At 44.6% G+C, this 25,147-nt stretch overlaps 1 protein-coding gene across 1 annotated transcript in view; it reads left to right on the forward strand.

The window, feature by feature from the left end:
- Window positions 1-25,147, forward strand: part of DISC1 (DISC1 scaffold protein) — a 344,543-nt gene that overhangs the window by 26,436 nt on the left and 292,960 nt on the right. The window contains exons 2-3 of the mRNA XM_077813412.1: window positions 17,238-18,280; window positions 19,687-19,756. Of these exons, the coding sequence (XP_077669538.1) occupies window positions 17,306-18,280; window positions 19,687-19,756 (1,045 nt within the window). The 5' untranslated portion in view covers window positions 17,238-17,305. The remainder of the gene's footprint in view (window positions 1-17,237; window positions 18,281-19,686; window positions 19,757-25,147) is intronic.

The raw sequence follows: 25,147 nt of genomic DNA on the forward strand, positions 1-25,147 counted from the left end.
TTGTATCCTATCTTGTTGATGCAATTGAGGCACAAGTGGTGTTGGCCATTACATTCCAGCTTCTTTCTGAAGCATTTTCACCTTTAGATTTTGCATTTTTAGGCCCTGAGTAGTTACTTTTAATGAATCCTTGACTGTCAGAAGAAGATTCTTATTGAATATCTTCTTTAATAAATATAATCTTTTCAGGCTTTCCCATGATCAGGGAGGGATAGCTCAGTGGTTTGAGCATTGGCCTGCTAAACCCAGGGTTGTGAGTTCAATCCTTGAGGGGGTCAATTTAGGGATCTGGGGCAAAAATTGGGGATTGGTCCTGCTTTGAGCAGGGAGTTGGACTAAATGACCTCCTGAGGTCCCGTCCAACCCTGAGATTCTATGATACTCAATACCCACTACTCCAAAGAATAAGCCTACTAGGTAGGGCAAAAAATACCTGTGCTTCCACAAATTGTAGGTTCACACGCTCTAAAATTTAAAGGATTAAGATAGTTGTGTAGTGTTTGAACTGTATTTAATTGTAATAATGTCAATCAATTTTCTACTTAATCTTTAATAAATAGAACTTACTATATCTGTCTTTTTGTTATTCTTTTTCCTTCCTGGCTTCATTTCACCTTTTTTCCTTCTCTTCCCTACGACAGATCATGGTGTAACTCTTTGAGTTGTCTTCAGGGGGTCTGGCAATTTTAGAAGACACTACAGAGGATTGTGGCAGATTGGCACTAATTTGTCGATTAGCAATATTTGATGTAGAGCAGAGAAAATTAGGAAGGAATTGTAAGAAAATAGGAGTCTTGTCTTTTTATTAAAAGCCAGCTGAACTGGATTCAGGTTGATCCCTCCAGTCAGAACAATGAACATGGCAAACATAGTTGATAGGCTAAAGCAAAGAACAGATGGCCCTTAAGAAAGTGGAATGGTTGTTTGGAAATAAGTTGCAAAGGTAGGATGGGAAATAACTCTTGAGTGCACATCTTATGAAGAACTTCAAGTTTTTACAGACATGATATAGGAGCCACAAGCTGTTTATCCTAAGCAGTGAATAAAATTTTGACAGGATTTGAGAAATCTCCAAAAGACATTCAATAAGTGATTGACATAGTCTCCTAGGATAGTACATCAGGCAGTTCCTTTGCTGAGGAGGAGGATTTACACCTCCCATACCTCCAGGCTCAGTGTGAGTAGTGTGTGAGTGCTACATTTGGTCGCACCGCAGGAAGAATGCATTTCCCATGTAAAGGAGGTGGAGGAGAGCCAGGGTGAGCATATGCCTGAGAAATGCACCCCAGCACAACAGGTCGGGGAGAGGGTGTTGCAGGTGGGACCACAAAAGTGGATTTGTTGCTCTTGGTGGGGAGAAGGAAAGAAGAGAGTGCATGCCTGAAAATGCCAAAAAATATCAGAACCAGATCTCTCCCCTTCCTCCCTGGTTTCACTGCATTCCATTGGATGGCTGGCAGGGATGGGGCAGGGAGTGGGAATTGATTGGCCCCTGCACTCTCCTGCCCAACAACTTCACACCACTTGGCTGTAAGAGGCTCTTGCCCCACCTCCCTTCCTGAAGGTGTAGATAGTGAGCTGGGTTTCCAGAATGCTGTGGGTCTGACTTGATGATCTGCTTTTTGGAGATCAGGAAGGATTTTTTCCCTATCGGGACCAAATTTGTGGATTTCTGGTGCTTTTTTTTTTTGCCTTCCTTGCAGCATTGTGGAGACACTGGTGGGGTAAAGAATAATACAATTTCGAAGTCTAATATTAAGAGATAATATAGGAATGTAAAAAAAATGAGGAGTACTTGTGGCACCTTAGAGACTAACAAATTTATTTGGGCATAAGCTTTCGTGAGCTAGAGCTCACTTCATCGGATGCATTCAGTGGAAAATACAGTAGGAAGATAAATATATATACACAGAGAACATGAAAAAATGGGTGTTAGCCCACGAAAGCTTATGCTCAAATAAATTCGTTAGTCTCTAAGGTGCCACAAGTACTTCTCGTTTTTTTTTGCTGATACAGACTAACACGGCTACCACTCTGAAACCTATAGGAATGTGTAGTTTGTCACAACTTGCTGCTGATATCAGGTACAGATAAAGGCTTAAAGAGCCAGCTCCCAGATGGAAATGAGACCCAGCGTTTTTGCTGGTGGAACTTGTGCTATAAGGAGAAGTGGCAGCCTGAAGTCTCTGCAGACCAAGGTCTCCCCTTGAGGCTATATTACCTCTCCGTCTGACCCAGGTGGGGGGAATTGGAAGACTCAGAAGTGAGCTGATTCCTCTGAGTGGGTCAAGGGGGCTACCCTGGGTTATTGGTTATATTTTGGGAGCCCTCTAACCTGTACTGGACCTACTTAAATGCCTGTTAAGTGAGATGGGGTGCACATATACTGCCTCTACCCACTGTTATGTTCATACGGCCTGCCACTTCAAATCCATTCCAATGTTTGTTTTTCATTCACCTGTGTTCTGAGCAGTCAACATCACTTGAGAGTTTTTTTACTGGAGGGGACCATAGGATAGGGAGATGGGGAAGGACACTCTCAAGAAATGCAAAATATGTCTTATTCCCTGTGATGTCACAGCTTGTACTTCTCTGAGTTAGTATTGGCCAAGTTATTCTAGATGTGTTATGCATATAGGTTTTTTTTGTTTTACTCAGATTTTCTCTTTTTAATAAATCTTATTTTCTTATAACTTTTCTTTTAAATTGTTTGGGCATTTCATGCAGAGATGGTTCTGGAGAGCTGGTGGAAAAACATCTCCCTCTAAGTAAAGGTAGGGAACAAAGAGTGTTCCTTTCTTGAGATTCTTAGTCAAAAGGGAATGCACTAAGGGGGCCTTTCCCAGAGATGCATTGCCATCAGGATTGGAAGTCTGTGGATGCATAGGAAATCCCTAATGACTACAGAAGAAAACTGAGTTTTTAAGGGATATACTTCAAGAACTAAGTCTTCTAGTGAAAGATACTCCAGTGTTTGTGGGATTGCCTGGGTGAGGTACCAGTCCCCTTCAATACCCCCAGTTTCCAGGAAAGGGGATGGTGCTGAGCAAGGCCTCTGCATTTTAGAATGAACCTCTTGATAGTAGATGTCTGGTAAATGTGAAGTACGCCCCCTAATCCCTTCTGGCTGCTGGGAGAAGATGTGTACACGTGTGGACTCGCTCTCTATGTAAGGGACCGGGCATAGGCGGTCTGGCCTAGCAGTCATGCCTGGGCTAGTGTCCACAAGTCAAAGGACAGCCACGAGGCAGTAGTCAGTGAGCAGGGGTCAGACTAATCACTAGAGCAGGGGTCTCAAACTCAATTTACCTTAGGGCCAGTGCCAGTCCTCAAATCTTCCCAGGAGGCCAATAATGTCCCTCATGCCGCCCAGAACCCACCCCCAAAACTGTGCCCCCCAAAACTCTGCCCCCCACCTGCCTAAGGCTTTGGGAGGGAGTTTGGGTGGGGGAGGAGGTCTGGGGTAGGGGATTGGGGTGCAGGCTCTGGGAGGGAGTTTGGGTGCAGAAGGGGTGAGAGGTTGGGCTCTGGGAGGGAGTTTGGGTCGGGGAGGGGGTCTGGGGTGAAGGCTCTGGAATGGAGTTTGAGGGCTGGGGGTGTGTGGGGAGGGGGTGCAGGCTCTGGGAGGGGGTTTGGGGTGCGGTGCTTACCTGGGGCTCCAAGGTGGGGCGGGCCTCCGTGCGCTGCTGCCCCCAGGCACCGCCCCTGCAGTGTCCCATTGGCTTCAGGGGTGCTCGGGGCGAAGGCAGTGTGCAGAGGCACAGCCCTGCCCCTGGGCCACAGGGAGGGACCAGCAGACACTGGAGCGAGCAGGCAGACGCCGCTCAGCTCCGCTGTGCCGCTGGGGCCCCTGGGGTGGGGGTGGGGGAGCACCTGGAGGTGGCAGGTGGGGCCAAGGGAGAGACCCAGCCCCAAAACTCCTGAAGCCCTGTGGGCCACATTGGGAAGGCTCGCAGGCCGGGAGTTTGAGACCCCTGCACTAGAGCCAGGATCAGTAAGGTCAGAGTCAGCCAGGGTCGGAAACTGGAAATTACCAGGCTGGTGTCAGGAGGCAAGAGCCCGGTTAGGGTCTGATACTGGAGACTAGAAAGTGAGGTGAGATCTGGAGTCACCGCAGCCAGAAGTTTGTGTGGTTGCTCAGACAACTTCCTGTGGCACCATCCACGATTAAATAATGAACATGGACCAATCAGAAGGCCACAGGATACGATCGTTCTGGACCCTTCTGGCTGTACTGTGTGTGGCGTCTAACCTCCACAGTGCTCCTTGAAGGTGTCTCTGCATGGCCTCCAGGTGGCAATGTGGAAACATAAGCTGTCCCAGGGGTCTGCACACCTGGTTTCTAGTCCAGTGGATTCTTACACTCCACCTCTCTGTTCCCCAGAGACTCCTGGCTTCTGTGACAGTGTCTCCCCACTATTTGCTTTGTTAGTCTCTTTTTGAGCTCCCACCCTACTGAATTACTCATGTTTAGGGCCCTACCAAATTCATGGCTATAAAAAACTCATCATGGACCGTGAAATCTGGTGGGTGTAGAGAAATCTGGTTTTCTGTGTGCTTTTACTCTATCATATACAGATGTCATGAGGGAGACCAGCATTTCTCAAATTGGGGGTTCTGACCCAAAAGGGAGTTGCGGGGGGGGTCACAAGGTTATTTTAGGGGGGATCATGGTATTGCCACCCTTACTTCTGCGCTGACTTCAGAGCTGGGCAGCCAGAGAGTGGCGGCTGTTGGCCAGGCGCCCAGCTCTGAAGGCAGCAGCACAGACATAAGGGTGGGAATTCCATACCATGCCATCATTACTTCTGCGCTGCTGCTGCTGGCTCTACCTTCAGAGCTGGGCTCCTGGCCAGCAGCCACCACTCTCCAGCTGCCCGGCTCTGAAGGCAGCGCGGCTACGAGCAGCAGCGCAGAAATAAGGGTAGCAGTATTGCAACCCCCCCTAGAGTAACCTTGCAACCGCCCCCACAACTCCTTTTTAGGTCAGGACCCCTACAATTACACCATGAAATTTCAGATTTAAATAGCTGAAATAATGAAATTTATGATTTTTAAAATCCTATGACCGTGAAATTGACCAAAATGTACCGTGAACTTGGTAGGACCCTACTCATGGTCCTACCTAGGCAACTGCTCATAGATTTTCCCCTCCCACCCCCCAAGAAGCAGCAGAGTGAAATTTCTTTTTCTTCTCAGTTTTCTCTGTTGCTGACAATGTTCTGTATAGCAGCAGTAAAAACTGACAAGACTCCATTAGATTTTGCTCTGCTGCCATTTGGGGAAAGCTCTGAGCAGCAATTTCTCTATGCCTCAGTGCCCCATATGTCAAATGGGGATATTTTCCTACCTCACAGTAGTATTGAGAGAGAGTGAATCCACTGTTTGTGTGGTGACAAGCACCTCTAACAAACAAATAGATTAAATTAACAACATACAGTTTTATTTTTTTGTAGTTTATTCAGCTTGAATACTGGAAATAGACTAGTTAGCTTCACTTGTCTATTCAGTTTCTCATTCTGATTCTTATACAGTAGAACAATTGCACAATCTTTGCATTATATTCATTCCAGGGGAATGTTTAAATCCAGTCCTAAAACTGTTTATAATTGGGTTAGTATATCACTTGTGCATGTGCATACTTGGCTCCTTGTGTCGGCACTGCGCGTACTCACCAGGAATGCTTGTTTCAGTGCACAGTGTGGTGCCCCATGGGGAAGTATAATAGTGTGCAACTTGCAACCATCCAGGGCACTAACTTTTGGGAAGTTTTGGCAATGCATGGTGGGGCAGAAACAAGCCGCACATGGGAGGTCAAGACGGCAGGGTCAAGGGCCCATTATACAGCTTTTTCCATCTCTGTCCCATAATTTTCATGCCTATTTTGAAAATCCCATGAACCCGCATAGGACTTGTTGCTGTCCACCATCTCAGACAGAAGTGTGGATTCTGCACAGCTGTGCACTATTGTCATGAGCATTGCGAGCATGGGACACACCATCCTCTGGTATCTGCAGAGCTGCAAGAAGAGCAGTGGGGAACATGACAGTTGCCTGAAGGATAGATTGCTGTGGGACATAGCGAGAACCAATTCAAGATTGTTGGTGCCATTCACGGAGCAATTGCAGATGATGGAGTACCATTTGGGCCTGAGAAACGATCACTGACTAGTGGTATCACATTGTAATGCAGGCTTGGGATTATGGGCAGTGACTGCAGAAATTTAGGATGCACAAGGCTTCATTCCTGGGTCTCTGTGTCAAGGTCGCCCTGGCTTTCCAGTGCAGGGACACCAAAATGAGAGCTGCGCTAACAGTAGAGAATCAAGTGGTGGTTGCACTGTGGAAACTTGCAATGCTGGATTGCTACTGGTCAGTGGGCATTTGAAAAATCCACTGTGGGGGCCATTGTCATGCAAGTGTACAGGGCTTAGGGTGACCAGATATCCCAATTTTATAGGGACAGTCCCGATTTTTGGGTCTGTCTTATATAGGCTCCTGTTACCCTCCCCCCCCACCATCCCCTGTCCCAATTTTTCACATTTGCTGTCTGGTCACCTAACAGGGCGGTTAATCGTCTCCTGCTATGCAGGACTGTGACTCTAGGCAATGTGCAGCACATAGTGGATGGATTTTCAGTAATGGGGTTCCCAAATTGCAGTGGAGCAATATATGGCACGCATATCTTTATTTTGGCACCAACCACCTTGACACAAAGTACATCAATGGTTATGCAAGTACTGGTGGATCACCAGGGACGCTTCACTGACATCTCTGTTGGCTGGTCAGGGAAGTGCTTGACACTCACATATTTAAGAACACAAGACTGTTTAGAAAGCTACAAGCATGGACTTTCTTTCCCGACCAGTGGATTACCATTGGCAATGTTGAAATTCCAGTAGTGATCCTGAGGGACCCAGCCTATCCTGGTTCATGAAGCCATACACCGGCTACCTGGACAGCACCAAGGAAAGATTCAACTACTGGCTCACTGGGTACAGAATGACAGTTGAATGTGCTTTTGGTAGATTGAGGGGACCTTGGTGTTGCTTACTCACTAGCCTGGATCTCAGTGAGAAAAATATCTCAATTGTTATAGCTCCCTGCTGTGCACTGTATAATACCTGCAAAGCAAGGGGGAAAAGTTGCCACCGGGGTGGAGGGCAGAGGTAGAGCAGCTGTCTGCTGAGTTGGAGCAGCCTGATACAAGGTCTATTAGAAGAGCTCAATACAGAGCTATATGGTTCAGGCAGGCTTTGAAAGAGCAGTTCAACACTGAGCCACAGTAATGGGTTATGATTACTGTGCTCTACCTGGCCCTGCAGTTTTGGGGACTGTTAGGAATTGTGTAGAGCTTGGTGTACAGGTGTAACATTGATAATGCACCTATTAATTGTGTGGTGCTTCCTGTATGTTTGATTGTTACACTGTGTTTGTCACTGATCCTCTGAGTTGTCCATGTGCAATCATCAGTAAGTGGGTGTTTTCAGTATCGTCAGTTATTCTGCAGCATATGTTGGGAACTAATAAAGATGAATTATTTTCCAAACATTAGAGTTTTATTGAGTAATAAACACTTAAAAAATTCTGTGCAAGTTAAAAGCAAATACACTAAAACCATAACAAATTTATGGAACAGAGCTTAAGGAAAGGGAAGGAACATTCATGTCCATTTATCTAAACGTACATCAAGCGTGCCTCTCATAGGTCAGGGTATGTGAAGCTGCTGTAGTTCTTAATGTCCCCCGGGGTAGAGTGGTAGGAGTAGTGATGCAGTCATGTGAAATGTTGAGGATGGGCTGTAGGGAGGTGCTATACTGGAGTTCTTATATTAGTGGGAGACACATTTAAGTTTAGACACATGCACAATGAGGTTGAGGCAAGGCAGCGTATGTTGACCTAACTTTGATATATAGACCAGGCCTAACTCATTAACTTGTAGTGTAAGCTTTATCTGCAGATCTGTATTTATAGCTGATTTGCCTCTTCAACTGAAGTCTTGTCTATATTAGAAAATTGTACCATTTAACTAAAATATATTTAGAAATTTGATCTAGTTAAATTGATACAAATCCTTAATGTTGACCCACTTAACTCCATTTAAACCTTGCTTTATATTAGTTTAGCTGAAGTCAAAAATTTAACAGATTTAAGTGTCTATATTTGGGGTTTGTACTGGTTTAATTAGATCAGTTTTAAATTGGTTTTAGTTAAACCAGTGAAACTTTTTTGTATAGACACTTTTGTGCCCAGACTTTGGAGTAATCTGTTACAAACTATTGTGAAAAATATTTTCTTCCACATATTCAGTACAGTTTGCCCAGATATAACATTTGAGCTTCTCCTCCCTTTTTCTAAAGGAAATAATTAGTTTTAGAAATGATTGACCTTTTCCTGGATTGTGGATTATCTTGCGAGAAACAGATTTTTATTGTCCATTAATCTCCATATCAGATGTTTAAAATAGAAAACCTTTCCTAAATTCCAAAGAGCCTTTCTTCATTACTAGTTTGCCTTCTTACTTCCAGAGCAGATTCTACCAGGTTATCATTTTTTTGCTAGATGACAGCAAATAGGACATCTCACTATTTCCAAAATAGGCAAAGTGATTCACTGCATGACCTGTTGCCTTTTTCATTGCTAATGTCTATGATTCTTTCTACTGGGCAGAGGAAAATGTAGAAATGACTAAAATTGAATTAGTTAATCTAATTTATAGTATTCTGAGCTGAAATATGGAAGTTGAACCACAATCCCATGGTAAGATACTTACCTTATAGCGTGTGCAGAATGATTAACATAATCTTCGACTAAACTATTTCAGGAAGGCCAGTTAGAAGCTAGAGTAAGCTCTTGGAAAAGTCTCCCAGAAAGCTTTAGCTATTATACCTTTCATGCTTTATTGATCATATTTATATATTTATAATTAATATACTTTATTAGTGTTTTAGCGAAGTGTATGTGAGATTTCAGTTGGAGGTTGGTGAAGTTTGCTGTATGTTTTGTATGCAAATTTATTACAATAAAAGTTAGGTTACAGAAATGTACATGGTTGTGATTAGATCCAAATAGCCAATACTCAGTGTGACGGAATCCCTGGGGTGCAGCCTGGGACTGTGGGACTGCTGTGCCCCCAAACTCTCTCCAGCCTGGGTTGTCTCTCACAATGCCTTGCTCGTGAGCAGCAAGCCCCTCCAGGCGTTTTCACTCAGCACAACCACATGTGGAGCCCCACACCCAGCTAGATTGCATAAATGCTCCCAGAGCCACTCATGAATCACACAAAGAAAGGCACCAGCCGAATCCCCCCAGCTCCCAAAATTGTACCTCAGGAATATACCATCTTGCACTGCTCAAGATGAGCAGTACAAATTTATTAATTGGTTTACCACTTCATCAATTGAAAGTGGATGTATGCCGGCCTTTGCAAACCTGAACAATTTTGCCACATACTTCATGCAAACTCACTGGTAAAGATAAACAGTAAAACAAAATCTATCTTTTGTAGTCAATAAATTTAAGTGACATTAAGTGATAGGCAAAAAGTCAGAGTTAGTTACCGAAAGAAAATAAAATATAAGCACGCAGTCTAAACTCTCAACCTTATTAGATTGGGCAACGTTTAGATTAAGCAGTTTTTCTCATCCCACTGGATACTGCAGTTCATAATACACAGATTTCACCCTTGAAATCTGGGTCAGTCCCCTCATTTGGAGTCTTCAGAATATCCTTGTTGCTTGCAGCATAGATGGGTGAAGGAGAAAGGCCCAGCATGTGGCCACTGTGTTCTGTTTTATAGCCTCAGTCCCATGTGCTTGGGGAGCACAAGTTCATGCATGTCTGGGGGCATTGCTGAATCTCCAGGAAAGGTTGAGCAGTTCCCCTGGTGTTGCCTCATGCAGGTGAGTCATTGAATTGTAGCTCCCTTGCTGGACAGTGGTGGTTGTTGGGTTGTTTGACACCTCGCCAGGTGCTGGTTACTTTCCTTGTTGTTGCCTCTGGGGAGCTAATATCTGGCTGATTCCCCAACTTACAGCATGTTTTAGGGCCTGGCTACACTTGCAGATGTAGAGCGCTTTGAGTTAAACCCGCCTTCGGAGAGCGCAGTAGGGAAAGTGCTGCAGTCTGTCCACACTGACAGCTGCAAGTGCACTGAGGCATGTCCACATTTGCAGCACTTGCAACGGCAGTGGGAGCGGTGCATTATGGGCAGCTATCCCACAGAGCACCTCTTCCCATTCTGGTGCTGTGGCTTGTGGGAAGGGGGGCAGGGAGTGCGGGGCATTCTGGGTCCTGTCCCAACACCCTGTGATGTATCGGTTCACATCCCAGCAATCCCTCTGCTTCCATCCACATTTGGTGCCATCTTTCAATGTTTTTTGTACTGCGCGCTCTGTCTTCCCTTTCGGTTTGTGGGAATGGAGCCCGAACTGCTGAGGAGTATGCTAATGAGTCTCGCCAGCACGTCACATTTGGCAGTCGAGTTATTCGTTATGATCCAAAGTGACAGTGAGGGCTCCAACGATGATATCGACGCGAGTCATGCATACAACACAAGATTGCTTGTGGCATTCATGGACATGCTCACCACTTTGGAATGGTGCTTTTGGGCTCGGGAAACAAGCACTGAGTGGTGGGATCACATCGTCATGCAAGTCTGGGATGATGAGCAGTGGCTGCAGAACTTTTGGATGAGAAAAAACACTTTCATGGGACTGTGTGAGGAGCTTGCCCCCACCCCGCGGCACAAGGACACGAGATTGAGAGCTGCCCTGATGGTGGAGAAGCAGGTGGCTATTGCAATCTGGAACCTGGCAACTCCGGACAGCTATCGATCAGTCGCTAACCAGTTTGGAGTGGGGAAGTCGACTGTTGGGATAGTGTTGATGCAAGTTTGCAGGGCCATTAATTGCATCCTGCTCAGAAGAACCATGACTCTGGGTAACATGCATGACATTGTGGATGGCTTTGCACAGATGGGTTTCCCTAACTGCAGAGTGGCAATAGATGGCACACACATTCCAATTTTGGCACCAGCCCACCTAGCCTCTGAGTACGTTAATCGGAAGGGGTATTGCTCTGTCGTTCTCCAGGTGCTTGTGGATCACCGTGGGCATTTCATTGACATTAACGCAGGCTGGCCTGGAAAGCTGCATGATGCATGCATCTTTCGGAACACTGGCCTGTTCAGGAAGCTGCAAGCCAGGACTTTTCCCCCAGACCAGAAAATCACCATAGGGGAAGTCGAAATGCCCATGGTGATCCTTGGAGACCCCGCTTACCCTTTAATGCCGTGGCTCATGAAACCCTACACAGGGAGCCTTGACAGCAGCAAGGAGCGGTTCAACAACAGGCTGAGCTGGTGCAGAATGACTGTGGAGTGTGCTTTTGGCTGTTTAAAGGGATGCTGGTGCACTCTATATGGGCAGCTGGAGCAGGCCAATGACAGCATCCTCACAGTTATATCCACGTGCTGTATCCTCCATAACATTTGTGAAGGGAAGGGTGAACGATTCACTCGGGCATGGAACTCGGAGGTTCAAAACCTGGAGGCTGAATTTGAACAGCCAGAGAGCAGGGCTACTAGAGGGGCCCAGTGCGGGGCTGCAAGGATTAGGGATGTCTTGAAGGAGCAATCTGAGGCTGAAAGCCACCAGTAATGTCCGGTGCCCTGCACGGGAGTGAAGTGCAGTGGTTCCAATGTTAGTAGGAATCTGTGTTTGCTACGCTGACTTGCAGTGCCTGTTTCTTTCCTGGACTAAGGTATCTTTTACTTTATGCAATAATAAAGAATGTTTTCAAAGCCAAAAAATCCACTTATTGAAAAGAAAATTCATTTATTGAAAAGAAATACAACTACTTGCGAAACAGAAAGGGCAAGAGGGTGGGGTGGGGAATGATACAATCATAGATTTGCGTATGTCCTGTTATCATACTCAGTCTTCCTGTCTGGAGTGCTGTGCAATAAGTGCTGTATTTCAGGATGGCTATACTGCATAGTGATGGGGGTTGAGTGCAGTGGGTAAGGGTCATAGTTTTCAGGGCTGGGTGGTGAAGCTACAGGTGTTGGAGGCAGCTGGTGACGCTAAGAACCCAGATGTTGGGGAAAGTGGGTTGGAGGTGACATGGGAGCACAAGGGAAAGAGTTTTGGGACAAGGGCTGCTGGGGGCTGTAGTGCTCCACCTGAATGGCTACGAGCGCCTGGATAGAGTCTGCTTGGCGCTTCATTATGCTTATCAGCTGGTCCGTGCTTTGCTGTCGGAGCACCGCGCTTTTGTGCTAGTTCCTCATTCTGCTGGTGGATCCTCCTTTCACTGTCCCGTCACTCCTGCACTTTTTGATTTTCATTACTTGAATGCTGCATTACTTCATGCAACATGTCTTCCTTGCTTCTATGTGGCCTCTTTCTGATTCTTTGGAGTCTTTCGGCCGGTGATAACACGGACGGCTGAGATCTCAAGGTTGCATCTGTAAAGGGAAAATGCAACACTTAACAGAGGCAGCATTGTTCACACCAGACAGAGCAATGGTTCCCCCATACTTAAGGGCAAGCACAGTCTACACAATAGCATAATTTGCCCATCCCAAAGCGAATGCACATAACCCGCGGGAACCCCAAAATGGTGAGTAAGCACAGGGTCAAGGGGGACTGATTCTTTCATGACTGTACTATCCTCTGGGTTTCTGTGCCTTGGGGAGAGCCAACAGCAGCAGGGGGCCCCTATACTGAACACTGTCCCCACATTTTCCACAGGAGTTCGTCCTGGAAGATATCTCACTGCTGAGGGTGACCTGGGAAGCAAGGGAGGGTCTTCTACTGCGATGCGGCTTCTGCCCTGGCCCATATGCAGCTTGCCTGTGTGCAGCAATGGTCCCCCCGCCCCTCACGGCACAGTGGCATGGACATATTAGCCTGACTGGGACAAGGACCACAGTGGTTCTCCCAAGAAACCTGCCCAAGCGCATTGCCCACGTTCTGGATGAGACCTTTGAAGAGATCACTGAGGCTGATTACCAGGATGTGAGAGAGCATATCAATGCCCTATTCCACATCTAGGCATGCATGCAGCCCTAACTCTCCTCGTCCCAGGAGCCCGCACTGAATAACTTCCTTCCCAAAATAAAAGCCGCTTACCAGGAACATTCTCTGCTGTTTGTCCTTCCCCAAGCACAGGCCGCTGCTACTGGCTACCTTCCTCCTGGCTTGAGAACAGCTCCTGGCTGCATGCATCTAGGGATGCTGTGGTGTCTTCCTCTGCCTCAGCACCCTCGCCCCAGCTTTGTTGCTGCTGCTCCTCCTCCTCCTCCTCCTGCCTTGTTGCACTGGACTCTGAAGTGTCCATGGTGGTCCTCAGAATGGAGGTGGGGTTGTCCCCAAGTAGCGCGTCCAGCTCTTTGTAGAAATGGCAGGTCACGGGGACAGCACTGAAGTGGCTGTTTGCCTCACGGGCTTTGTGGTAGGCATTCTGCAGCTCCTTCGCTTTAACCCTGCACTGCAGTGCATCCTGGTCATGGCCCCTTTCCATCATGTCCCTTGATATCTGCCCAAAGGTATTGTAATTCCTATGGCTGGAGCGCAGCTGGGACTGGACAGCTTCCTCCCCCCAAACACTGATGAGGTCCAGCACCTCGCCATTGCTCCATACTGGGGATTCCCTGGCTTGTGGAGGCATGGTCACTTGGAAAGATTCGCTGAGAGCACTCCACACCTGGCTGAGCAAACAGGGGCAAGGGGATTTTCAAAATTCCCAGAGAATGTAAAGGGCGGGTCTGACGGTTGGTCACCTGAGGGCAGGGCAGTAGAGTTCAAAGTGATGACCAGAGTGGCTAGAACAGGGGTTGTTGGACACTTCTGGAGGCCGATCAGAGTGTACTAACAGACCAGGGCGTCTACACTGGCACTGAGGCGCTCCAGCGGGGGCGCACCAAACGTTATTCCACTCACCGAGGTGGAGTACCAGGAGCGCTCTAGCCGTGGAGTCAGAGCGCTCTATGTGCCTTGCCAGTGTGGATGGGTAGTGAGCTAGCGCGCCTGGGGCTCCTTTAATGCGCTCTAACTCGCAAGTGTGGCCAAGCCCTTAGTGACAACCATACAACGCAATTCTCATAACTTCATATGCATTAATGATATACATATATGGATAGAGAAATGACTTTCAGCAGATCATAACCTTTCCCCGATACCTTACTAGGGATGCTTTATATGTAAGATCACAATTATATAAAAATGAGGAATATGGAGGTACCAGGACACTCCCCCAAGGTATAGAATGTCACACTCTGTATTAAGAGGTGGATGGTCTCTCTAACTTTTATTGTTAAACTGTCCAAAAGATCCTTTATCTGAAATATCCAGCATCTTAAGGGAGATCAGAGACAAAGCTCATCTTATTCTAGTGGCTCTTGCGATCTGAGAATATCAGGTGTCAGTCTGAATCAGTCAATCGGTGTATTTTTACCCAAGAACATAGGTCAATGCTGTGCTACGCCTAAGACCATAACCCAAGCAACAAACAGAGCATTCTGAAAAGGTATTCTTGAAGAGAGGCCATTCCAGTCCATAGTTGTAGCACCTAATGAAATAGTGGATGGGAAGCTTTCATTGTCGCTGCTTGTTCTATATCTGATTTTTGCACAGTCCGTCTGCACCTCTCACAAGCACTGAATACACACAAAATCTAAAAAAAAAAAAAAAGTAGACTCCAAATGGTAAATTCTTTTCTACTTTGCACCTGATTTTTTAAAAATGAAAAGCTATTTATAGGTTAAGCATACAAAGAAAAATGAAGCAAAATTATTAGGTAGATTCTGTACTTCATTCATTATTAGTATAAGACCATTTTATATTTGCATCATTTTCTTGCAGAAACTACTGATTTGAGAACAGAATTATTTTGTTTTCCCTTTTTGATTTGTGTGTGTGTCTGTGTCAGATGGTTCAGAACTCAACTCTCAGTGTGCCATTGAATTGTGGGGACCTCTTCTTAATGATAGATTGCAGTAATAATCTTAATGACACAAAATGGCAGTGAGCAATGTGTGGAGGACCATCTGTCTCTCAAAATTAGCCTTTGTTACTTGATGATCATTATGAAAAGTACTTGATTTGATATTTTTGGTGGATACAGCACTGTCCACATTTTTAACTATAAGTAAAGTTAGACTTTAGGATTTTTTAACTTTAGCATAACATTTACACATGCCACAGTGTAATAATTATGACGGGTCCGGTCACAGAGACCCCCTTGGGACTCACAGACTCGTAGATATTCAGGTCAGAAGGGACCAGTATGATCATCTGGTCTGAGCTCCTGCACAATGCAGGCCACAGAATCTGACCCACCCACTCCTGCGATAAAGCTCTCACCTATGTCTGAGCTATTGAAGTCCTCAAATCATGGTTTAAAGACTTCAAGGTGCAGAGAATTCTCCAGCAAGTGACCCGTGCCCCATGCTACAGAGGAAGGCAAAACCCCCCCAGGGCCTCTTCCAATCTGCCCTGGAGGAAAATTCCTTCCCGACCCCAAATATGGCAATCAGCTGAACCCTGACCATGTGGGCAAGATTCACCACCCAGATACCCAGGGACTGTCATCTGACTTGCTGGAATGACCTCTGAGTCCATTTTCCCTGCCAGCTTGGGACTCCAGAACCCTGCCTTGTTGAGCCAGACACGCTCGCCTGCTGCAACACAGACCCAGGTCTGGTCCACCCCCCCAGAGCTGCAGACTAACCAAAAACTTCTCAGCAGGTCACCTATCCCCAGCATCCAGACACCCAGTTACCAATGGGATCCAAACCCCAAATAAATCTGTTTTACTCTGTATAAAGCTTATATAGACATAGGCGCCAACTTCTAATGGCTCCAGTGGGTGCTCGACATCCCTCTGCCCCGGCCTTGCCCCATGCCCACCCCTGCCCTGCCTGCTTCTGCCCCTATTCCAACCCCTTCCCCAAAGTTCCCGCCCCAACTCTGCCCCCTTCCTGCCCCTATTCAACTCCTTCCCCAAATCCCCGCCCTGGCTGTGCCTCTTCCCCGCCTCCTCCCCTGAGCGTGCCACGTTGCTGCTCCTCCCTTCTCCCTCCCAGAGCTTTCTACAGCTGTTTGGCGGCAACAAGCTGTGGGAGGGAGTGGGAAGGAGTGGGGATGTGGCACGCTCAGGGGAGGAGGCGGAGGCGGGGGGAGCAGCGCGGGGAGCTTGGCTGCTGGTGGGTGCAGAGCACCCACTAATTTTTCCCTGTGGGTGCTCCAGCCACGGAGCACCCACGGAGTCAGCACCTATGTATACAGGGTAAACTCATAAATTGTTCGCCCTCTATAACACTGATAGAAAGATATGCACAGCTGTTTGCTCCCCCAAGTATTAATCACTCTGGGTTAATCTGTTAAAACTGATTGTATTAAATATAAAAAGTAGGATTTAAGTGGTTTCAAGTAATAACAGACAGAACAAAGTAAGTCACCAAGCAAAATAAAGCAAAAACACGCAAGTCAGCCTAATACATTAAGAAATTGTTTGCAGGTAAAATCTCTCCCTCCGAGATGTTCCAATAAGCGTCTTTCACAGACTAGACTCCTTCCTAGGCTGGGCCCAATCCTTTACAATAGGACCTCAGAGTTGTACTTCATATTTCTAGCTTCAGATACAAGAATAATATATGCATACAAATACGAGGCATATATCCAGTAGGTTATAACCTTTGTTACATCATAGTCACACTCATAAGCATATTTCCATAAAACATTATGGCGTGCAACATCACAATAATATCTGCATGAATTTTTAGGGAGAATATTAAAAAAATAGATGCCCAAATTATATTGGTAAAATATGCATGTGAACTTAAGTAGCTGAGAGGGAGCAAAAGGTGCATGTAAAATGCAAAATTGCTGTGCAAGTATTTATTTTACATATTCAGATTTATGTTCTTTTGTAAATGTGAGCTCTGCTATACAAGACCTGCAAATGTTTATTTTGAGCACACAGTTGCCTGTTCATACATATACGTGTGCAAATCATCCCAGATCAGAGAGCTGATGCCAGGCCAACAGAATGATAACCGAACACTCTTTCCCCCTTTAGATATCCGTTCTACAGTATTGTCAATTTCTGTGTGTTTTAAAAGAAATCAGTGTTCTGTCTGAATGTTCTGAGGTAATTAGTTTCAGATGCTACAATATTTTAAGCCTAGAAAAATCACACACACCTTTAAAGACATTTTCTTTATTTTTTCAGGTGGTCAGGGTCATTCACTGCCTCCTGTCTCTTTTCATAAAAAGAAGCTGGCAAAGAGACCAGGATACATGAGACCAGAAGCTCCGCAACAGATAGAATTTCATCCTCCTGCTGACTGTGAGCCATTCAACCCAAAGGGGCTTGAACATGGCAGAAAGCATTGTGAAGACTTCAAGAACTGCTCTCTGCACAGACTATGCAAAAATGACTTTGAATCCTTATACTGTAATTCATCTGTAAACAGTACCATAGTTACCACCAATGTGGTAACAACATCGATCACTGCTGGAAATACGACAGGAAGCCTCAGAAATCTGTCAGATCTCAGGATTCAGCCGTCAGAAAATGTAATTCTGCCGGTTTGTCCTGCAGCTGCCCCATGTAAAAGAGACTTCTTACCTGTGTGCAGTTCAAATGCATGGCAGACTAATCTACTAGCAACTACGTGGGAGACAATCCATGATGCTAGAGTAAAGGAACCACAGAAAATGTACACTTTGGATCAGAAGGAAGTGAACAATAACTGTGAATATAACAACAAAGAAGTCACTTCTTACTCGTCCAGTACTTGGGATAGCTTTAATTCAAATTTCAGCTTCATACAGCTCTCACTGAACTCACGTTTTGAAAAAAGTGACACTGAAGGCCAGTCAGATGGCAGGGCAATGGAACACACACTGCAAACAAATGCAACAGGACAAATAGAAAATGTTAATTTACATGAACCAGGGGAGAGACTAAGAAGTTCACATAAAGACATAGGGGCTTCATCTTGTATTTGTAAGCATGGTGAGGGTTATCAGTGTGCAAGAGGGACTTTAGTGGATGATAAATTGCAGGATTGTGAGATGGTATCTCTTTCGGATACAGATGCAGCATTTTCATGTTCCACAGATTCCTCAGATGCAGTATCTGCTGGTTCTTCTGTTACCTCAGGCTATGAAAGTAGCTTTACTGTTAGTGATCACAACTGGGACACCCTGATGAGGAAATATGAACCGGTGCTATTGGACTGCTTGGTTGACAACCGTAGTACATTAAAGGTTGGTAATCACACTGTTTGTTCATGTTCATTTGGTGCTGTGGATTTTTAGACAAATCAATTACTGGGCTGTTGCAGAAGACAGGAAATGTCTGGCTTTTGTGGCATTTCTTTATATGGATTTACAGCAGCGTAGTGCATGGTTAGAAATGAGAGAGAACCACTACTCTGTTTCCATTTCTCAATTTCCTTCTTAAAATAACCAATGTTAATCTTTCTTGTAATGGTTAAAATTGTAATTTCAGCAGAATACAGTAATCTTCATTTCCTTTCCTAATAAGCAGTGTTAGTTTCTGTATTAAACAGCTCCCACTTCCTCCCAGAAGTGGCTGTATTTTGTTGATGGATGAAGTGACTGGTATATGTGTGTGAGGGGCCAAATTCTGGCATGGGTTGTGCATTTGAAACCAGAGGCCCACACGGGGTTATTGTTGGTCCCAGTTTTGAAGAAACTAGATCCACATAAACATTGCTCTGCAGGTCTTCCCTATGTAGCACCCTGAGGGGCATTTTGGAACAAGGCTTACAAGTCAAGGGGTATGATCAACTCACTTGAATACTGACAGGTTTCAGAGTAACAGCCGTGTTAGTGATGAAGCGAACATCCAGTGAAGTGAGCTGTAGCTCACGAAAGCTCATGCTCAAATAAATTGGTTAGTCTCTAAGGTGCCACAAGTACTCCTTTTCTTTTCACTTGAATACATACGTCTCCTGACTTAGTCTCACAACTTCCTGCTAGATGAATTTTGTACCGTGGATTACATGTGGGACTGAAGATGGCCAGAAATCAGATTCACAATAATTCTGCTTTTGCAGCTTTTGTATGTGCTCACTGGGAACAATTACTTTGGTTTCAGGTGTGGAACAACAGTGTGGCTGTATTAATTTAGGATAAGTGCCTGTAAGTGTAAAGTTATATTAAGCTTAATCAAAACTGTCAGGGTTGGGTCAGAAAACAACTCAAACCTTTTAGGGTCAGGTCAGCTCTCCTTCTGCCAGTAGGGATGGTGCTTCAGCGGTTGCGTGTTCTGCTCCTGCTGGCTGTCGCCACGTTGCTGCGCTGTGTGTGCTGTGGAGTGAGCGAGCAAAGGAGTTGCAGCACCTCTCTGCAGACCACACAAGGGGTGGTGGCCATCAGGAATGGGAAAAACGGATGCTGCCACATTGACCTCACAGGAAGGAGGCAGTGGCAGCATTGGCTCAGGTTCAGGGGAAAGAGTCAATGTCAATTTAGAGAACAACTCAACCTTCGTTGGGTCAGGTGGGCTTTGGTCTAGTTTGGGTCCAGCTTGGGCTAAAAAATTAGACCCGAGGAAACCTCTGTTGTGTGTGTGGGGGGGAAAGCACCAAAACCCACTCACGAGTACCCATTGTTGTAGTTAAACTTATGTTTTTGTATTGATACAGATAAAATCCTTAATGTTAAAGCTTCAGAGGCTTCAAGAAAAAGCAATAGAGGAAGATGACTATGATAAAGGTGAGACTTTTTCATTATTCTTTTCATACCAGTTTCAGTCTGTTTTCTTTCCCTTTTTAATTTTGTTTTACAATTGCTAAACTACTGTGGTTGGGTAATGGTGACAAAAGTTCAGTGAGCATGTGGTTGTATTATTTATTATGCAGTACAATGAGGTATAGAAATTAAAGAAAGAAGTAGGTCAGCAGCAGGTAGCACAAGAAGCAATGCAACAGTTTATTATGTTGAGGTACCTCACAAGGCAAGTATCCACCATCTGGATCACGTACCTTTAAACAGCATGACTTAAAAATACAAAAATGAGTGAAAGACTTAAATGGGGCAAGGAAGGTACTGATTGCTGATGAAGCATAATTTTTTCTTCACCACAATTAATCGCCACAGTGCAGCGGAGACCATAAATAGAAGAAGTGTGGTCAGCAACTTTAGAACACAAGTTACAATAACAGCTCTTATAAATGTGAACTGTGCCAACTTGAGGGACAAGCTGAATATTCACCAAATTGAATCAAAGGATCTCAAGCAAAACAATGTAAGATTGCAGTATGCATGGTTATTCTCGATGAGAAGACACGGCTGCTGGTGAATACTCTATATTTAAGAAATGCTTGTCAACTTAAGTGCTTTATAAATATTGTATAATGTGTTGTATATACATGTGAGTATGTGTGCATGTGTAATTAAATGAAAAAAACTTTAACACAGGTTGCCCAGTGATAGCTCATGCCCTTTCAGAACATAGAGTTCAACATTTTGAAAATCAGGAAATACAGAGTTAAAATAAATGCTCAAGCAACCTTAACTCTGCCCCTATGAAGCTGCCAATAGCCACCTGGAATTATCTGCATCACTCCCGCTGCATTCACTGTTTAAGGCATAGCTGCATTGAATGGTGGAGGAATAAGTTGGAAGAGCTGTGATTGTGATATGAGGAGATCTGGGGATTAGTTTGATAGGCATGCTAGAGCTGTGTTTGTGATATGAGGAGGTCTGAGTCCACCTATGTGTGCTATCAAAGGCAAGAGGTGCTTGTGTACCTTGAGCCTCCAGTATGCATAGTTTCAGTACAGAATTGTGTAGGTTGAGTCATTAGCAGGGCACTGGGGTCTTCATGCCATGGGTATTGTCAGTAGGGAGTTGGGATATGAGAACAGTCTGTGGATTTAATGCTAGAAAGGGCAAAGTATAGGTTAAGTTGATATCCTGTGTGCAAGTGTGAAGGGGCTGTAAAAGGGTATGAACTGGTTGTTAAATTTTACAGGTATGGTATTCTCTTGGGGGAGTAGGCTCAGTGTTTGAGTGTAGGGGACGTTTAGGTAATGCCTGTCCATTACTGTGAAAAGGCAGAGTAGGAGAGTGCATGTTATGGGCATTGTGGGTGTCAGGGTTCCCTCCCCACTCTGAACTTTAGGGTACAGACGTGGGGGCCTGCATGAAAGACCCCCAAGTTTATTTCTACCAGCTTAGGTTAAAAACTCCACAGGCACAAATTCTCCCTTGTGCCTTGGGTTTAAGTAACACTGCCACCACCAAGTGATTTAACAGAGAACCAGGGAAAAGGACCACTTGGAGTTCCTCTTCCCCCAGCAATCCCCCCCAAGCCCTTACACCCCCTTTCCTGGGGAGGCTTGAGAATAATATGCTAACCAATTGGTTACAAAATGATCAAAGACCCAAACTCCTGGGTCTTGGAACAATGGAAAGATCAGTCAGGTTCTTAAAAGAAGGATTTTATTTAAAGAAAAGGTAAAAAAGAATCACCTCTGTAAAATGAGGACGGTAAATACTTTACAGGGTAATCAGATTCAAAACACAGAGGATTCCCCTCTAGGCAAAACTTTAAAGTTACAAAAAAAAAACAGGATAAAGCTTCCTCTAGCAAAGGGAAAATTCACAAGTTGAAAACAAAAGGTAATCTAACGCGCCTTGCCTTATTTACTTATTCTTTTTGTAATATCAGAGACTTGTACAGGATGGTTTATAGGAGAAGGAGTTTTTTTTGACCCGATGCTTCTCTGCTTTCCCCAGAGAACACACCACAAAGCCCTCCCCCTCCCCGTCAAGATTTGAAAGTATCTTCTTTCCCCATTGGTCCCTTTGGTCAGGTGCCAACCAGGTTATTTGAGCTTCTTAACCCCTTACAGGTAAGGAGGAATTCTAGGCTACTCTTAGCTGTATGGTTATGACAGTGGGGTATGGCTCAAAGAGGGCAGAGTTAAGGTTGCGGGCATGTTTATCTTAACTCTGTATTGTCTGGATTTCAGAAGTTTGAGTTTGGCTGAACTTGATGTTCTGAAAGGGCGCGGGCTTTCACCCTTAACTCTGCATTAATTATGTGTTTTGCCATTTAATTTCCTGGTTTTTTAAACCAAAAGAGACATGCTTGTTGGTCAAAGTTAGAGGTCGTTAAGTCAGTTGTAGTTGTCACCTAGAATTGCAGTTGATGCACTACTGTATCTAGTTTATAATCAAAAGACCTAGCTTTTGTATAGTGCTTTTCATCACTAGATCTCAAAGAACTTTACATTATTATCCCCATTTTACAGATGGGAAACCAAGACACACAGAGATGAAGTGACTTGCCCAAGGTCGCTAGACAGGCCAGAGGTAGAGCTAGGAACAGTCCCAGTCCAGTGGTCTTTGCACTAGACACATGGTTGCTATGTGATTCCTCAGTGCTCCTCCCCCTCCTGTACATTTTGTTATTGTAGAACGGGGATAATGATCATGCTTTGAACTGTTTCCAATCTGTAGTTGCTAACGGGGTTGGTGAGAGAAATCTCATCCATCATCTGTGTCCCAAAACCATGACATTTTAATTACAAAGTTGTTGCTAGCTTTACGCATGTGAGAGAAGATTGGTGTCTGTCGTGCTTTCCTCACCACACTGCCATACCATTCCCTGCAACACGTAGCCCTGTCTCCTGCCCTATGCTGCTACACACATGTATCATAAGCAGCAACTTAATGGAGGGCTGCACATGTTAGGGCAGATCCTGGTGCACATATAGGGTCAGAGAGTGGGGCTCAGACACCCTTGGAAAGGCAAGTCCTCCCACCCAGATTCCAGCTCTCATGGGGAGTAGGGAGAAAGGCCCAGTCCCTGCCACTCACCCCCATGTCAGCTTCCCTATGTACTTCCCCTACCATCAATCCCCATTTATCCTGCTCCCGTTGATGAGGCCCCAGCCCCCTTTTCCCGCTCTTGCCCTTCATGCTTCCTCTGCCAGCAAGCATTAAAGTCTAATTTTTTTACAAAAATACTTTGATTTAATTCTCCCCCCCCCCAACCAAACAAAACCCCAACCTCTGACAGAAACAGATTTTAGCAATATGGCATCCAGCCTTTTCCAACATTTTTCCAGCATTCTGCCCAAAGTGGGACTCAGACTGACACTGACTGGGTAAGGTTCCAAGGAATACTGCTTATCTCCTTCAACTATCCAGCTGGTGTGAAACTTTGAAGGCTAACAGTCCTGTTAACTTCTCAGTCCGTACATGCTCAATGTAATCTGTTATGTGCCTAACCGGAGAAGCAAACTTTTTGAAATAACATATTAATTTGGTTTCCCCCAAAGGGCCATGCACGCTGTTGGAGTAACGCCTGAGTGTTGGACTCCCTGGTGTGATGATCTGAACCCTGGTTTGATCTCTGTGTGAGCAAAAAGAGGTTGCTGGAATCTGTCAATTTAAAAAAAAAACAAAAACTTTTTTTTTTTTTCCAGTGCTGTATCTCAAAAACCTCTTGGTTAAATGGCCCCAAATGTGTATCACTAACAGACCACTGCACTTCCATGAGGCACACCAAATTTCAAGGCAGTGAATAACCACATAGGTTTTAAAGCACTTAGAAGAGTTGAGCTTTAAACAGAAAGCTGGTCTGAACCTTAATTATAGCTGAACTTCCGCTTTGCTGTAATAAGCATAGGGTACTGTCAGGTAATTTTGTCAGTTATTTTTTTTTTCATTTTCAGGGTTTAAAGTGGGAGGGAGATATCCTCTTTACTGAAGACTACTTTTTTATGTCTCTATGTAATTGGGTCCAGAGTTGATTAAGCTATGAGCTGCAGAAAATCAGCATTTCCACCTGTTTAATTTATTACTCACTTTCCAATTTCTGCTGCAATTGAGGCTTACAAATGCGGCAGGGGTTCTGCAGACAACAGTTTCCTTCACTGCACAATGTGGCCTCATTTACTATCCATTCTGTGCAATGAATGAGGGAAAAGCCCAGTGGAAAAAATATGTGATCATGTAATTGAAGTCTGTGGGTAAAATTCTCTGAACTATTCCATTTGAAAAGTTACTTAGTGACTTAGACACTTCAGAACCTAAATCTCATTGATTTTCAATCAGACTTAGGCTTTTCGGTGCCTAAGTTACTTTTGAAAACGAAATGTACTCCTAAGTCACGTAGGTGTGTTTTTCTTTTTTTTTTAATTTTACCCCATATTCAAAATGCAGACCTATGCATACTTAATTCTAGCACTTCTAACTTGTGAGTGCTTGACCTACTTTATCTCTTTTGGGTCTTTGTTTCAGCCAATTTTTATGACTACTTTTTATCATTTTCCTAACATCTGAGCTGACTTCTCTAGTTTTCTCTTTGTGAAATATACATTGCTCATCTCAAGGGAAAGATTCTGTTTGAGAATGTATGGTGCAGCAAGAAGAATTAGAATGGTGACCTCTCTTTCTCTTTGTGTGGTGGTGTTCTTTTAGTTTTGTTTATAGAAACTACTTTGCTACTGAGAGTAGCAAAGTCATGCCTGCTGAAAAGTTAAGTTTTAAAACTTATCAAAGAGCTGATGGATTTATTTAGTGCCAACTTCTGTCTAAAATGTCTGAAATCTATTTTTTTTCATGCATATTGTTAGAAGGGGATGGAGATACTGAACACCTATTACTAGAAATGTGATGTAAAAATGTAAATGGGTATATAGGTATGAAAGGGAGAAAAACTGAAACAATGCGTACAAAGCTTTGAAGGTATACTATGTATTAATAAAAATTAAAGTATATCTTTGGAATTCTGGGGTTTTCTTTGTGAATGTCTTGCACATGTCTTTGTGCATGCTTTCTTCTAGTCAAAGGCAGAACTGCCATTCAAGGTGTTTTAAATATCCTGTAATATTTGCCACATAGGGTTAAACCACTGCTGGCCCATCTAGTCTGGGGATTTTCAAAGGAAGGGGAAACTGCGGTGTAGTGCAGTTAGTCAGCTGTGCAATGCCATGTGGGCGCGCACGCGTGTGTGTGTGCGTGTGCGTGAGAGAGAGAATGAAGGATGTGGGCAGGTGATCAACTTATACCTTGAAATATGAAATTTGATTACTGCCATAATTGTTCTGGTTTGCATAACTGCAAATTTTAGGATTTTTAATAATCCTA

This window comes from Eretmochelys imbricata, chromosome 3 (genome assembly GCF_965152235.1).
Source record: "Eretmochelys imbricata isolate rEreImb1 chromosome 3, rEreImb1.hap1, whole genome shotgun sequence".
Taxonomy (NCBI): domain Eukaryota; kingdom Metazoa; phylum Chordata; order Testudines; family Cheloniidae; genus Eretmochelys; species Eretmochelys imbricata.